Source organism: Ostrea edulis, chromosome 7 (genome assembly GCF_947568905.1).
Source record: "Ostrea edulis chromosome 7, xbOstEdul1.1, whole genome shotgun sequence".
NCBI lineage: Eukaryota > Metazoa > Mollusca > Bivalvia > Ostreida > Ostreidae > Ostrea > Ostrea edulis.
In genome coordinates, this window is record NC_079170.1 from 19344565 (window position 1) to 19358166 (window position 13602).

Below are 13602 nucleotides of genomic sequence, written 5' to 3' on the forward strand. Positions count from 1 at the left end.
CGCCGACAGGGATGTCACGAGACACGGATAGACGAAGTAGTCGAAGCTTTAGAAGACTGGACGTGGCATCACGTGTACAGAGTAGGGAATCATTATACATACCCACCGTGTCATCTCCCCGGCCAGACCAACCACACGACCCGCGCAAGTCTCGTGGTCTGCCATCACGGACCTCTACAAAATGGCCAGTGTCCCTGGAACTGTCAGGAAAAAAGATTCAAGACCAGAAGGAAAACCTGTCTTCCCAAGAAAACGAAGCAAAGGCCGACGAGAGAGAGTCCCCCATGGTTCAAATTACCGAGCTTAATGACAACACAGAAAGGCTGGAAAAGATACTGAATGGTTCGCAGAAAGGAATCCTGTCTTATCTACCCCCTCTCTCGCAATCCTTAATGAGACAAACTTCTACGCCTTCAAAAACTAAAAAGATGTCGTTCTCACCGACATTTTATGCGGACTATGGACTTCGAAATGCCAAAACCGACACATTTCCTGGACTTTATCGCAGAAAACGAGAAAAAAGTGATCTGGAAATCGTGAAGCAGATCGAGGAGAAAGCGAACAGACATATATATGCTTGTCAAGTTCTCAGTAATTCTAAGCGAGGCAGCAAGGCTGCTCAGAGTGTCAACACTCTCAAGAAGACTGTCGGACCAAAACGCGTTTCTTCCTCAGAACTGCCAACCAAGTATGTTCGAGAAACCTTAAATCAATCTCCCGAAAGGCAGTCTACTTTTGTGGATGTGTCGAAGCGAACGCCATTCTCACTTTTCATTCGGACACGAGAATCGCCGGATTTCACACGAGTGCGACGTCATAAAACAGCGCCGTTACCAGAAATAAATGGACACACTCTTATTTTAGGATTTGATGACAAGCACTGATTGCATACCGATAGTTCGTATATTTGTGAAGTAACTGCCTTCTGAAGAGATGTATGTGTAGTGCACTAATGGATTCATAGAAACAAGTCAAATATTCGATAATGTGAAGTTCAAGTTCTAACTGGGCTTTGAATGATTTTTATATATATATTTTTTTAAATCCAGTAATCAGAACAAACACTGCTGGTTGCGAATTCAAACATGTACCCTATTTATTGATGTGTTCAGACCGCACGGTGTCCAATTTCAACAAAATTGATAATTTTTCAGTGTAAATATTACACAAAGGTGGTCTTTGATTTGAAAATGGCCACATGCAAGGATATCTAGAATGGAACGGAACACATGTACATGATGTTATTTGTTAAATCTCTTCTTTTACTTGTTCACGAACCAAGTAAACTAAGCCATACAAATTAAAATTTAAATTGATTTATTGTGCTTTTAATGGCCTTGATTCAACATGAACTTAGAGCCCTGATGTATTTTAAATGTATGGATTATGGTACACATTTGTATATTGGCCCAGAGAATAAATAGACAGATATGATTAAATGTTAACAGACCACGAATATATGGAGAAGCCCAGTATATACATGTAAATGCTGTGTATGCACATACACCTGAGTCTTTCCTATAATTCCCTTAGGGGCAGATCCAGCAAAGGCGCATTAAGTGTGTCGTTTGAAAGCAAATCTTTAGGTAATTACCGCTAATTAAAATTGAGGCTTTCATTGAATTAAACCTGCGAGACATCGAGGTCAATGCATTTCTCAACAGTCTGATAAAATGTTCACATTTCTTGTATAACTCAACAGTATAAGAATAAAATATATTCATCAACTTTTTTTTAACAAATACCGATTTTTATCGTAAATATTTCTGACATGACTAAGATACATCTTATCTAATATACATGCATCTAGAAACAGAAGGAAACAATTTTATATATCGGAAATGAAGTTTCAATTCTCTTGCATACGTCAATGATTAACACAGCGAAAATTAGATGATAAATTTCAAAATAAATTGTCTGTCTGGCTCTCTTGTCTTTCATGTAAGTGTATAAATGTGGTTTGGAGCAAGACTCGACTAGTGTGTATTTTAATCTTTTTTTTCTAAAACAATGCAACAGCCCAAAGGCTTAGTCCAACCGAATAGGGAACAATTTTGTGGCCCTTCGAAATTGAATCCCAAAACTTTCCTCTAATGCAACTAGCTTACAACCGACTTATAAAAAGTTGGAGACTCTCCGGTAAATTCATCACTATGTCCGATAATCCTGGTGTCAGAATATTTGGCGGATATTTCTATATGATAATTATACCCCCCCCCCCCCCCCCCCCCCCCAAGGGCGCATTACTCCACACAAATGAATTGGATGGGATATACATATAGTAATGTTAAAGTGAATATGTGCGCGTTTTAAATAAAACCCCAAAGTAAAATAAAATGCATGTTGAAAATGCATTGGGATCATGCCCTGTTATTAATTATCACCAGTTGCAGGTGATGGTAGTCTGTTTTGTACCAAATTCCATATATAATTGCCAATATAACCTTTCATTGGGTGAAATGTTCTCTGACGTGTATCATAGATTGTTAGACTGTCCTTTACACTCAGGTTTTGACTACGGATAACTCCGTTTATACATATAGAACGGGTGATTTGATTTCAACATATTTTATTGTATGAATATACAAAAGGATTGGTTACGGGTGTGATCGGTTGACAGGGGATGCTTACTCCTAGGCACCTGATCCCATCTCTGGTCTATCCAGGGGTCCGTGTTTGCCCAACTCTTAATTTTGTATTTCTTATAGGAGTTATGAGATTGATCACTGTTTCTTATTTTCCCCCTTTTCACCTAGGCGCTTTTTTTGGCAAATATTTTTCATCTTGCACAAAGCCAACATTTTCGGTGCACGAAATTCAATTACAACTTCAGTGATAACGGAAATTTGAAATACATTGTGATGAAAATATTGCAATAATATCAATGAATGAGTGAATTAAATCCCATTCCATTTATGTCAGTTTTATTAGGTATAGCTCATGTACAAATGAATACCATTATAAAGAATTAGATTTATCTTGAAACTTTTATATGAATGTACATGTATGGACTCATAGAGGACTTCAATTGAACATATGATATCTACATGTAATATGTATGTAAATAGTAGTATCATTTTTTCTCCAGTCAATCATGCCAAGTGGTGCATTTTGTCTCAACTTAAAAAAGAATTGCTTACTTTGCTGAGTTTTTTCTACAACAGAAGAAACTTGAACACATAGATAAATATGATCTTCGAATGTCGGTGTCTTCGGAATGTACAGCTCTTTACTAAAATCAGATTATATTCTGATCTTTAGAACCTCCCTATCCAAGTTCTGTGTTTAAACTCTCACTCATGATGTCATCTCTGTTGGAACATATTTCCCATAATTCCCTGTTGACTTATGTGACCTCTGACACTGTCTCTGAAGCAGGAGGTGCAAGCTCTGCGTGCTGATTGGCAGGTCCATCATTACTATGCTGATTCTGTGTATCTTGATTGTCTGTGTGGTGTTAGGAACAGAAGAGAACATCAAATTACAAATAAAAGACACAGAAGATTTTATTAAATCCTTATGATACCGAACAATTAACTCAGTTACATAGTGGTTTCATTTCAAATATGAACAAGAGGTCCATGGGCCACATCACTAATCTGAGTCTCCTTGCTCCTGCTGTTGTTCAGCTATTGTGATTTTTTACAACAACAAAAAAAATATTCAATCTTTCTTACCATGGAAAAGTTTGACCCCATATTGTGGCAACAGCCTAGCCCCACAGAGTCATGACATCACTGAATTTGAATTCACATTAGAGGTGTCTCAGTACCAATATCGCTAAAATGACCGTGCTGTTCTGAAGAAGATTTTTTAATAGCATACTTGCATTATGTTGACCCATCCTAACCCAGGGTTAATATTTTATATAAAAAAAGCCTTGAATCCACACAACTTAAGGAACTTTGGAATTTTGATACGATTTAGTGTAGCCCTGTTGCCCAACTTTACTCCTGGGAACCACACTTTGAACAAACTTAAATCTGCACTACCTGGAAATGCTTTACTCCTGGGAACCACACTTTAACAAACTTAAATCTGCACTACCTGGAAATGCTTTACTCCTGGGAACCACACTTTGAACAAACTTAAATCTGCACTACCTGGAAATGCTTTACTCCTGGGAACCACACGTTGAACAAACTTAAATCTGCACTACCTGGAAATGCTTTACTCCTGGGAACCACACGTTGAACAAACTTAAATCTGCACTACCTGGAAATACTTTAATCCTGGGAACCACACATTGAACAAACTTCAATCATCACTACCTGGAAATATCAATATGACTGATCATGGCCCTGCTGTTCTCGAGAAGAAAATTCTTTCAAGTATACTTCTGACCTTGTATTGCCGCCCCACCCTACACCCAGGGGCAATAATTTGAACAAATTTGAATGTACATTATGTCGGGAAGCTTTCATGTGAAGTTCAAACTTTTTTGACCCAGTGGTTCTTGGGATTTTGAAATTATCCCACCCTATTTTTGACCTTTTCTTGATTACCCCCCACCCCTAAAGGAAGCATGACCCTTCATTTGAACAAACTTGAATCCCTTTCACCCACCCAAGGATGATTTGTACCAAGTTTGATTGAAACTGATCGAGTGGTTCCGGAGAAAAAGATGAAAATGTGAAAAGTTTATGGTCAAATGGACAGATAAAAGATGATCAGAAAAACTCATGTGAACTTTCAGTTCAGGTGAGCTAAAATGATTAAAAAAGTCTATTTAATGCTAAATGTGGAGCACTTAATAATTAGTGATGGCATAATTCATTTCCTGTATGGCTTTATCAAGTCTTAAGGTGTATTGTAGTTCCACTCTAACTTGACTTATTAAAATTAATGATTCAAATTAAGAAAGCTGTACTGATTTCCATGTAATATGGGTTAATTTAATCAATAACCAAACAATATATATATATGTTGCCAACTTTTTAAAGATGTCAGACATACAGAAAACAGAAGTTTATATGAACTTTTTAAATTAAATGGCATGATGAAAATACATAAAATCTGGTTAGAATAACAAAATCTTTATTTTTAAAAAACTGCTACCTTATAAATATATACATGTATGAATTAATTGTGGATATCAAGGAAACCATTATATAATAGACAGACAACAGAGAAATACCAGCATAGGAGTTATTGCCCTTGATAGTATTTCCAGGTAGTGAATTGTCCGGGTAACGCAGTGGTAGCGCTCTTGCTTCTCACCACTGCGACCCGAGTTCGATCCCCGTGATCGGCTGTGGTTGTATGTGAGAGGGTATGACGGTCGCCCGCTCGGACACGTGGGTTTCCTCCGGGTACTCCGGTTTCTCCCCACATAAATGACCCCCTAGCGCAAACATTCGTGCATCAAAAAGGACCCCATTGGAAATAAGCTTTCGAGCTTAATGGGTTATCCTTGGTATCTTATGTATGTATGTTTGTATGTATGTATATACCGAATAAAATTTATTTTATTTATTTATTAATTTATATTTATAGAAAATATAAAAATTTTAAATATCAAATAGTTTACACGAATATTTATGATACCTACTTAATCAAATTGCTCCAAACGATATATTTACACCATGCACATATTTCAATGAAATATAAAGTTTTAAAAACCTATGATGTCACATGAAGATGGTGCTACCTTAAAGCTGCCAAACAAATACATATATAAAGTAAATATTACCTTGTTGACTTGTGTCCGTATTTGACCTTGAACTTTCCGCTGTAACAGAGCCCTCTGGAAGTTTTGGTGAAATGAATGCTCTGTTCATGTCTAATTTTCTGTCTAGACATGCAACAAACTCTAGACTGGCCTTGGTAGAGGTATTTTCTGCAAGAAATTGTACATCAAACATTTTTATCAAAGTAATTATTTTATACCAGCATAGATAAATCACTAACAGATTGTTGCACCATTATTTGTTCCACCTGCATGTTTGACAACATAATATTTGTCTGGTTATTTAAATATTTAAATTACGCATAGTAAAACCAACTCTCAAATTTCTATATAGAATATGTCATACAAAGGAACATAACTCCTGCTTGTTCCAATCACCACATTATTTATTTTCCTCATGGAGACTGTATTTAAAAAAAAAAAAGAAAAGAAAGAAAAGAAAAAACAATCTGTTCACTATTAAAACACAAATGCATGCATCTCAAAATCCATGATAATTAATCTAATCAAAATATGACAGTCCTAATTGTAACAATTAATCATCACATGAAATAGACTGCTTGCATGAAAGCTGACAACCACATCAATTTACGATGTATACATGTATACGTTTACAATCAGTGAAATATAAAAAACAAACTTAGTTACATGTATGCATGTGCTTCAGACATATTTCTTCATATTTTTTCTAGCTATCTGATCCACCAAGTGAACTCATCTATAATTACATGTTAATCTACCTTGAGAATTAACAATACCTGCTGGCTTCTCTATAATCATATGTTAATCTACCTTGAGGATTAACATTACCCGCTCACTTCTCTATAATTACATGTTAATCTACCTTGAGGATTAACAATACCTGCTGACTTCTCTATAATTACATGTTAATCTACCTTGAGGATTAACAATACCTGCTGACTTCTCTATAATTACATGTTAATCTACCTTGAGCATTAACAATACCTGCTGACGTCTCTATAATTACATGTTAATCTACCTTGAGGATTAACAATACCTGCTGACTTCTCCATAATTACACATTAATCTACCTTGAGAATTAACAATACCCGCTGAGTTCTTTATAATTACATGTTAATCTACCTTTAGGATTAACAATACCTGCTGACTTCTCTATAATTACATGTTAATCTACCTTGAGGATTAATGATACCCACTGAGTTCTCTATAATTACATGTTAATCTACCTTGAGAATTAACAATACCCGCTGATTTCTCTATAATTACATGTTAATCTACCTTGAGGATTAACAATACCTGCTGACTTCTCTATAATTATATGTTAATCTACCTTGAGGATTAACAATATCTGCTGACTTCTCTTCCAGAACAAGGTAGGACCCCAGTGGAGGTACATACTTCCCAGCAAACGTGTACCCATCCAGCTGTACGTACGGTGTCTCTGTCCCAATACCCTGAAAAACGCAACTCAATTTTATCATTTTCCACCAACTTTATTATCAGTCAAGAGTATTGTCTATACTAATATCTGAATCCAGGTGAGTAAAATTATGAAAAATTCACTTCAAAGGTATCAATTTCAGACTGACCAGAACTTTAATACAGTTACCCTCAGTATAGTAGTATAAACACTCACTAGAACTTTACAGTTACTCTCAGTATAGTAGTATTAACTTAGACTCAATAGAACTTTACAGTTACCCTCAGTATAGTAGTATAAACTTAGACTCACTAGAACTTTACAGTTACCCTCAGTATAGTAGTATAAACTTAGACTCACTAGAACTTTACAGTTACCCTCAGTATAGTAGTATAAACTTAGACTCACTAGAACTTTACAGTTTCCCTCAGCTTTTTGGATGAAATCATGCTCTAAAATTCCATGAAGATCGACCATCAGACACTGCTCCTGAAATCAAAGACATGAAATTACAAAATGTATGTCGTTAACATCACAGAACCATGGAAACGGCTCCAATGGTACATGTACATGTAGATAGTAAGACAGAAAATTGATTTAATTAACAGAACCCAGTTGTTGAAAATTCAAATTGATACATATGTAACAATTAACTGTTCACTCAGCATCGAGTGGGTGGACAAGACTTTATAAAAATCTAGGTCATGACTATGACATGATAAAGAACCTTAAAAGTGACTTAGTCCAAATCATCTAAATTGATCTCACTCGGTGGGAGTGAAATACTCTTGAGCAAGGTGCAAATAGTTTCTCTCAGATTTCAAAGAAGACGTGAGAATTTAAGATTTTGATCTATATCCATATGAAACTGAGTTCAAAATGTATTTATCAAAGTTATACATTAACATGTGTTTTCATCGAACATGTGTATACCCGTGTGTTTATTTACACCAGATATATTTATGTCAGGTGAAATCTATTTATATCGAAATACCTGTCTGACAGGTACGTCAACATATATCCACACGCTTCGGTGTAAGATCTTTACTTCACATTATTGATGTTTTGCTAGCATTGTTTTGATGTCATTTGTCTTAAAGCTATTGTAATTTCCTTTTACTACTTTTATAACATGCTGTATCAGTTTTAGTGTGTGCAGTACTTTAGAGTGGTTCTTTAAAGTCATATAAGGTGCTATATAAATAAATATTTTTATTATTTTCACACATTCAAAGGTTTTCATCATTTGAGTTAAACGTAAACATGTTTTCTGTTTGCAATGACTAAAATAATAAATTTTGGGACATGCTGCTAAAAATTGAAAATTTATTAAATCATGTATTTCATTGGGAAAAAAATATCCGACACTTGGTATGGCCAACAACTGATATTGATCGGACCAAACAAAAATTACCTGACATTTGCCAATGTCCGACGGACCTTCGGAATCACTGCAACTATACCTTAATGCACTCTGGTTTGGTTTTCTCCCTTCTTCTTTCTATGGAACATTTTTCCTAATCTCAAGCAAATATCGCTATTTTTACCAATTGAAAAGGCCCAGGCCCTTGAAATCAAGACCTTACAAAAAAAACAACAGAACTTTGACTTGAGTCATTATTTTTCTCCATGCAATTTTTCTTCATTATGTTGGTTTTTATGTATCCATTGTAATCTATCTTTACCAAACATAACTGCTTGTGGTCACCCTCACCATATTTGAATGACTGTTCATCATCCTTTTCGGGAGATCAGATTTGTTTTCACCAGCTATTAGTCTTCGAGTTCAAACGGGTCAACCATATTTAACTGACAATTTCCCTTGAAGTTCAGCAGCAACAGATATTAATAGCGAGCGTAGCTTGCGTCGCGAAGCGACGAGCTCGCTCCAATGATTACACATATGAGTCACGTGATTTGCTCTTCATCAGCTGAAAAAAGATGAGTATCACCCATAATGCTTCCAAAAAAATGTCGTCATCACTGCTGTATACTTCATTGACAAACCCTTAATTAAAATAATTAGATTGTTTAGAAAGTACCATAAACGTTTTTAAATTCCAGACAAGCTTTCTCATAGCTTCAAACATTTTGTTTTTGCTTGGTTTAAGAGAAGAAGAAAAAAAACATTGCAGCTAATATGACGTCACAATTTGTAACTGTTTACATCAAGCGCGTTATATTTCCCGCGTTAAATGAAGAGGCGGATAAAAGTCGTGTTGCAAGATGTTAATGGGCTTCGCTTGTCTCAACGGTCACTCCGTACAACATATTATTGTCAAACTGTCCAACTCTTGCACTTTTAAACTTGAGTCATTCAGTGCTGGGTTGTGTTGAAGACTGTAGTGGCTAGCCTAGCTTCTATGCTAAGCTGCTATGCTAGATATCTAGTTCTATCACATACACTGTATGAATTAACGCTTGTTTTCCCTATGTAGGGCTATTTAAATTCATAGCAATATCTACCTGTAACAGGAAGGGAGAAAATGCAATGGACCAGACCAGGATTCGAACCTGGGACCCCTGATCAGGTGCTCTTCCAACTGAGCTATCTGGCCACCGGCGATTGAACCCGGCTGACCGCTACATTCCACTACATAGCTGCTATGATCTTGAACACAGCCTTGAACTCCTATGATGCATTTAAATATGGTTGACCCATTTGAACCCGCCTAATAGCTGGTGAGAACGAATCTGATATCTCGAGCTGGACGCAGTCATTAAAATATTATGTGGGCCTTTCTGACCCCCCACCACATGTGATTATGTCACAATATAAAAGCGAGGGTAAGAGTCAGAGGAATCTCGAATTACCTAACGGTAGAACTACATACATGTATACTGTATATTTCTAAAACACAGATATATATATCACTGAGATTAAACCTGATCAAAGCATGAACATTACTAGTTTCTGTGGAAACGAGGGGGTTATTTATATTCGGTCTTTCTATCCCCCTCGTTTCTGTCCAAGCCCTCATAAAGTATGTGGGAAATCAGTCGCGCTTCGGTTTGAATTTATTTCAGCTTACATTTGATGTGAATCGTTTGAAAACTTACATAAATCAATTCATGAATGATTTTGCCGCAAGGGGATACAATTGAAACCATTCAATTCCACACGAAAGCAACGATAATTGTCGTCATTTCAAACACAACAGACTTTCGCTGTCAAATTCGCCTCCATGATAAACAATGACTTCAGCGCATGCGTCACCTCATTTTGTAAAACAGCTTGAGGCCCAAGAGGGGTGAAATGAGTTACTATTAGTAAATCGCACACAAATCTAACCTTTTCAGTTTATTTCTCATCACATGAAATGCATTTCATATCTGTGAATGGACTTATTCTTCTGAATATGAAAATGAATTACTGGAAACAAAATAAGTAAAAAAATGTAATTGTGAATAAAAAATATTTTAAAAAGACCACTCAAAGGTGCAAAATGGGCAGTGTGTACTGTATTCCTGAAATGGGATTAGATATCATTAAAGGAACCGCATCTCATGTATCTATTTTCCCCCTTTTATATTCATTCATTCTTATTTTCATATTTTGTTATTATATATTTATTCATTATACCTTCCTTTTCGGGGGGTGGGGGTGGGGGGGGGGGGGGGGGGGGGGGGGGGGGGGGGGGTGGTATCTTCTTATAGGGAATTTCATACCATGAATTGAAAAACAATAAACCTATGACAGAACAACAAACCTGTGACAGAAGAACTTTATCTGTTTATACAGACTTTTAAACTGCAAATCAATGAAGGTTATTAATTTGTGTCTACTTAACATTTATTGGCGGATCTCGACGGGGGGGGGGGGGGGGGTGTGTGCACGGGCTGCAATCCTACTTTTGATTTTGGAGTGGGAGAGAGAGTTTATTTATGCGGGGAAATGACTTTTAATCGCCCAAGTCTCTCCAACACGAGGCCAGCGCTTGGAAACAGAAGTGGTCAGTCGTAGATTTAGTTGATGCAAAGTGGAATGCTTGTCGGAATTCAATAAAGATATTTTCCAACCTACAGAAATTATAATTCTTCATCGGCTGCACCTTACCCGTTACCAACTGCAAAGCAGAAAGGTCCTTTTCATTTCAACACTTACTTGTAAAGATGTACTTTACGTTCCACAATGGGCAAGGAGAGACTTTCTGGAGTGTCATTAATGAACGATTACCCCCAATACCAAACTGGACATTAATTATTTAACAAAGAGATTCATTCACATGTGTCCGAAAGAATCAATTGAACTCTTTTAGGGGAAATGTCAAATCATCAATGCTGGATCAAAACTTAATTTTAAATATTTATGGGGGAGGGGTTCGAAACTCCTCAAGTTTATGCAATCCGACATCGATATTCATGTACACTGATTATTATTTTCAACATCATCAAATTTTGTTTTAAGGGGCGGAGGGGGTGTTGATGAAGACTAAGTGAATTAAGTTTTTTGTCAGATATTGAACATTTATCAATGAGCATTGTAAATATAACGTTTCAAATTGTCATATTTAATTCTTTTTTAAAGGATGTTTTAATCGGTAACTAACTTATAATACTGCAAGCATACGATAAAAAATAAGCACACTGTACAAAACAAATATCATGGTATCAACAACAGTCAACAGATCCTCTGGTTCATCCTCTTTGAAAATCTATATCCGCGCCTGATATTATGGTCGAGATAAATCAAACAATATTTAATCCCATACATTTCAACACTTCTGTTTATCTTTTTTCTTTCTTTTTATTATTATTCATTTCTTTCTTTCTTTCTTTTTTTTTTGTTACAACAATGACATTTTTTAAAACAAACAGCACAGCAAAAACAATATGCGCATTTATTTCAGACAATATCGAACTTGCGATTACATTTAAATATATTACGTACATTTTCTTCTATTTTTCATTTCAACAAACACTTAGAATAATTTATGTAACAACTTCCTTTTTATCTATATTGTTTTCTGTATTTTCAAATTCAGAAAAATATGTCCATTCACAAAAATATTATACGCGTAATGAAAAAATGAACTGAAAAAGTTAGATTTGTGTGCGATTTACTAAAGTAAGAAATTTCATCCCTATTGGGCCTCTAGCTGTTTTACAAAATGAGGTAATGCATGCGCTGAAGTCATTGTTTATCATGGAGGCGAATTTGACAGCGAAAGTCTGTTGTGTTTGAAATGACGACGTTTATCGTTGCTTTCGTGTGGAATTAAATGGTTTCAATTGTATCCCCTTGCGGCAAAATCATTCATGAATTGATTTGTGTAAGTTTTCAAACGATTCACATCAAATGTAAGCTGAAATAAATTCAAACCGAAGCGCGACTGATTTCCCACATACTTTATGAGGGCTTGGACAGAAACGAGGGGGATAGAAAGACCGAATATAAATAACCCCCTCGTTTCCACAAAAACTAGAACATTACAAAATATGTACATACACAGGTGTTTGGGTCATAATATATGAATACACATCTAACCTTATCATATGTAAATAATCAACTCTTTACATATGTATAAGGTTAGATGTGTATTCATCAGTTCAAATATTAAGACCCAAGGCCAAGCACCTGTGTGTACATACATTGTACATGTAGCTGCGCTCGCTCAAACGGTAGCACCGTCAACATATTATCTTGATAATACCCAACATCAGACAGTATATCCATAGCTCAAACTACCCCATAGGCCCTTTCAAAGTTACCTCTTCTTCCCATTCATCTGACATTTTCAAGATTTTCTCGACTTTCGCTCTGAAGTTTCATTTCCGTATTTTAAGTACACCGATCCCGATTTTTTTTTCTACCTCCATATTCATTTTAGTCGTAGAAAAGAAAAGGTTGATTTAGGAAGTATTCTTGTCGAAGCAATAAAAAAATAGTGGAAATATTTGAAATCCTTTTATATTTTGTTGAAACCCCAAGGTTATTCTATTTCTTCCTCTGAAGTATAATTTCCCTACATAGGATTCAATTTATATCTAATGAATGGACGGTGAAATTTTTATTTTGAAGAGTATTTTGAACAAGAATATTTCATCGTAGGAATTTACAAAATTTTGATTACTGTTTGATTTATTTCACCTACAATTTTACATTGAAGTCTTAAAGGGAAGAACATGTTTTATTAAAATGGTTTGCTTCTTGTTTTGTTTTTTAATATGGAAATATTAAATAAAAATTTTCATGTACCGCAAATATTTTAAGAATATTAGATCATAGTTTTTCTTATTTTAACCAAGGGCAAATCGCTCTTCCAAAAAATCTCAAAAAAAGATTGGCTTCTAATCATTTACAAGTCATGTGAATTTGACTTATTTCACTTTCATCATTATTTAACAATAAACATTTGCTTTGATCTAAATCATTCAGAATTGTTAAAATCTCCGTTCTTTATACATAGAGCATTGAATTTAGGCATTCTAAAAAATTCCGGGATTTAAAAAAAGCACTAAAATGACCAACGACACGAACAGCAAGCTAGATTGTCAAATTTCCGGGACG

The 13602-nt window shown here is 35.5% G+C and overlaps 1 protein-coding gene across 2 annotated transcripts; it reads right to left on the reverse strand.

Annotated features, from left to right (window-relative positions):
• Positions 1-2907: 2907 nt before the first annotated feature.
• Positions 2908-12884, reverse strand: LOC125655213 (general transcription factor 3C polypeptide 6-like). Of its 2 annotated transcripts, none has more exons than XM_048885411.2 (5): positions 12804-12884; positions 7500-7580; positions 7002-7125; positions 5693-5839; positions 2908-3447 (listed from the first exon to the last, which is right to left on the reverse strand). In XM_048885411.2, the coding sequence occupies exons 1-5, from the start codon at positions 12825-12827 to the stop codon at positions 3347-3349; spliced, it is 477 nt and encodes a 158-aa protein (XP_048741368.2). In that variant the 5' UTR covers positions 12828-12884; the 3' UTR covers positions 2908-3346. The 2 variants fall into 2 exon arrangements, with proteins under 2 accessions (XP_048741368.2, XP_048741369.2); XM_048885412.2 differs by lacking the exon at positions 12804-12884 and adding an exon at positions 12746-12795.
• Positions 12885-13602: the final 718 nt, after the last annotated feature.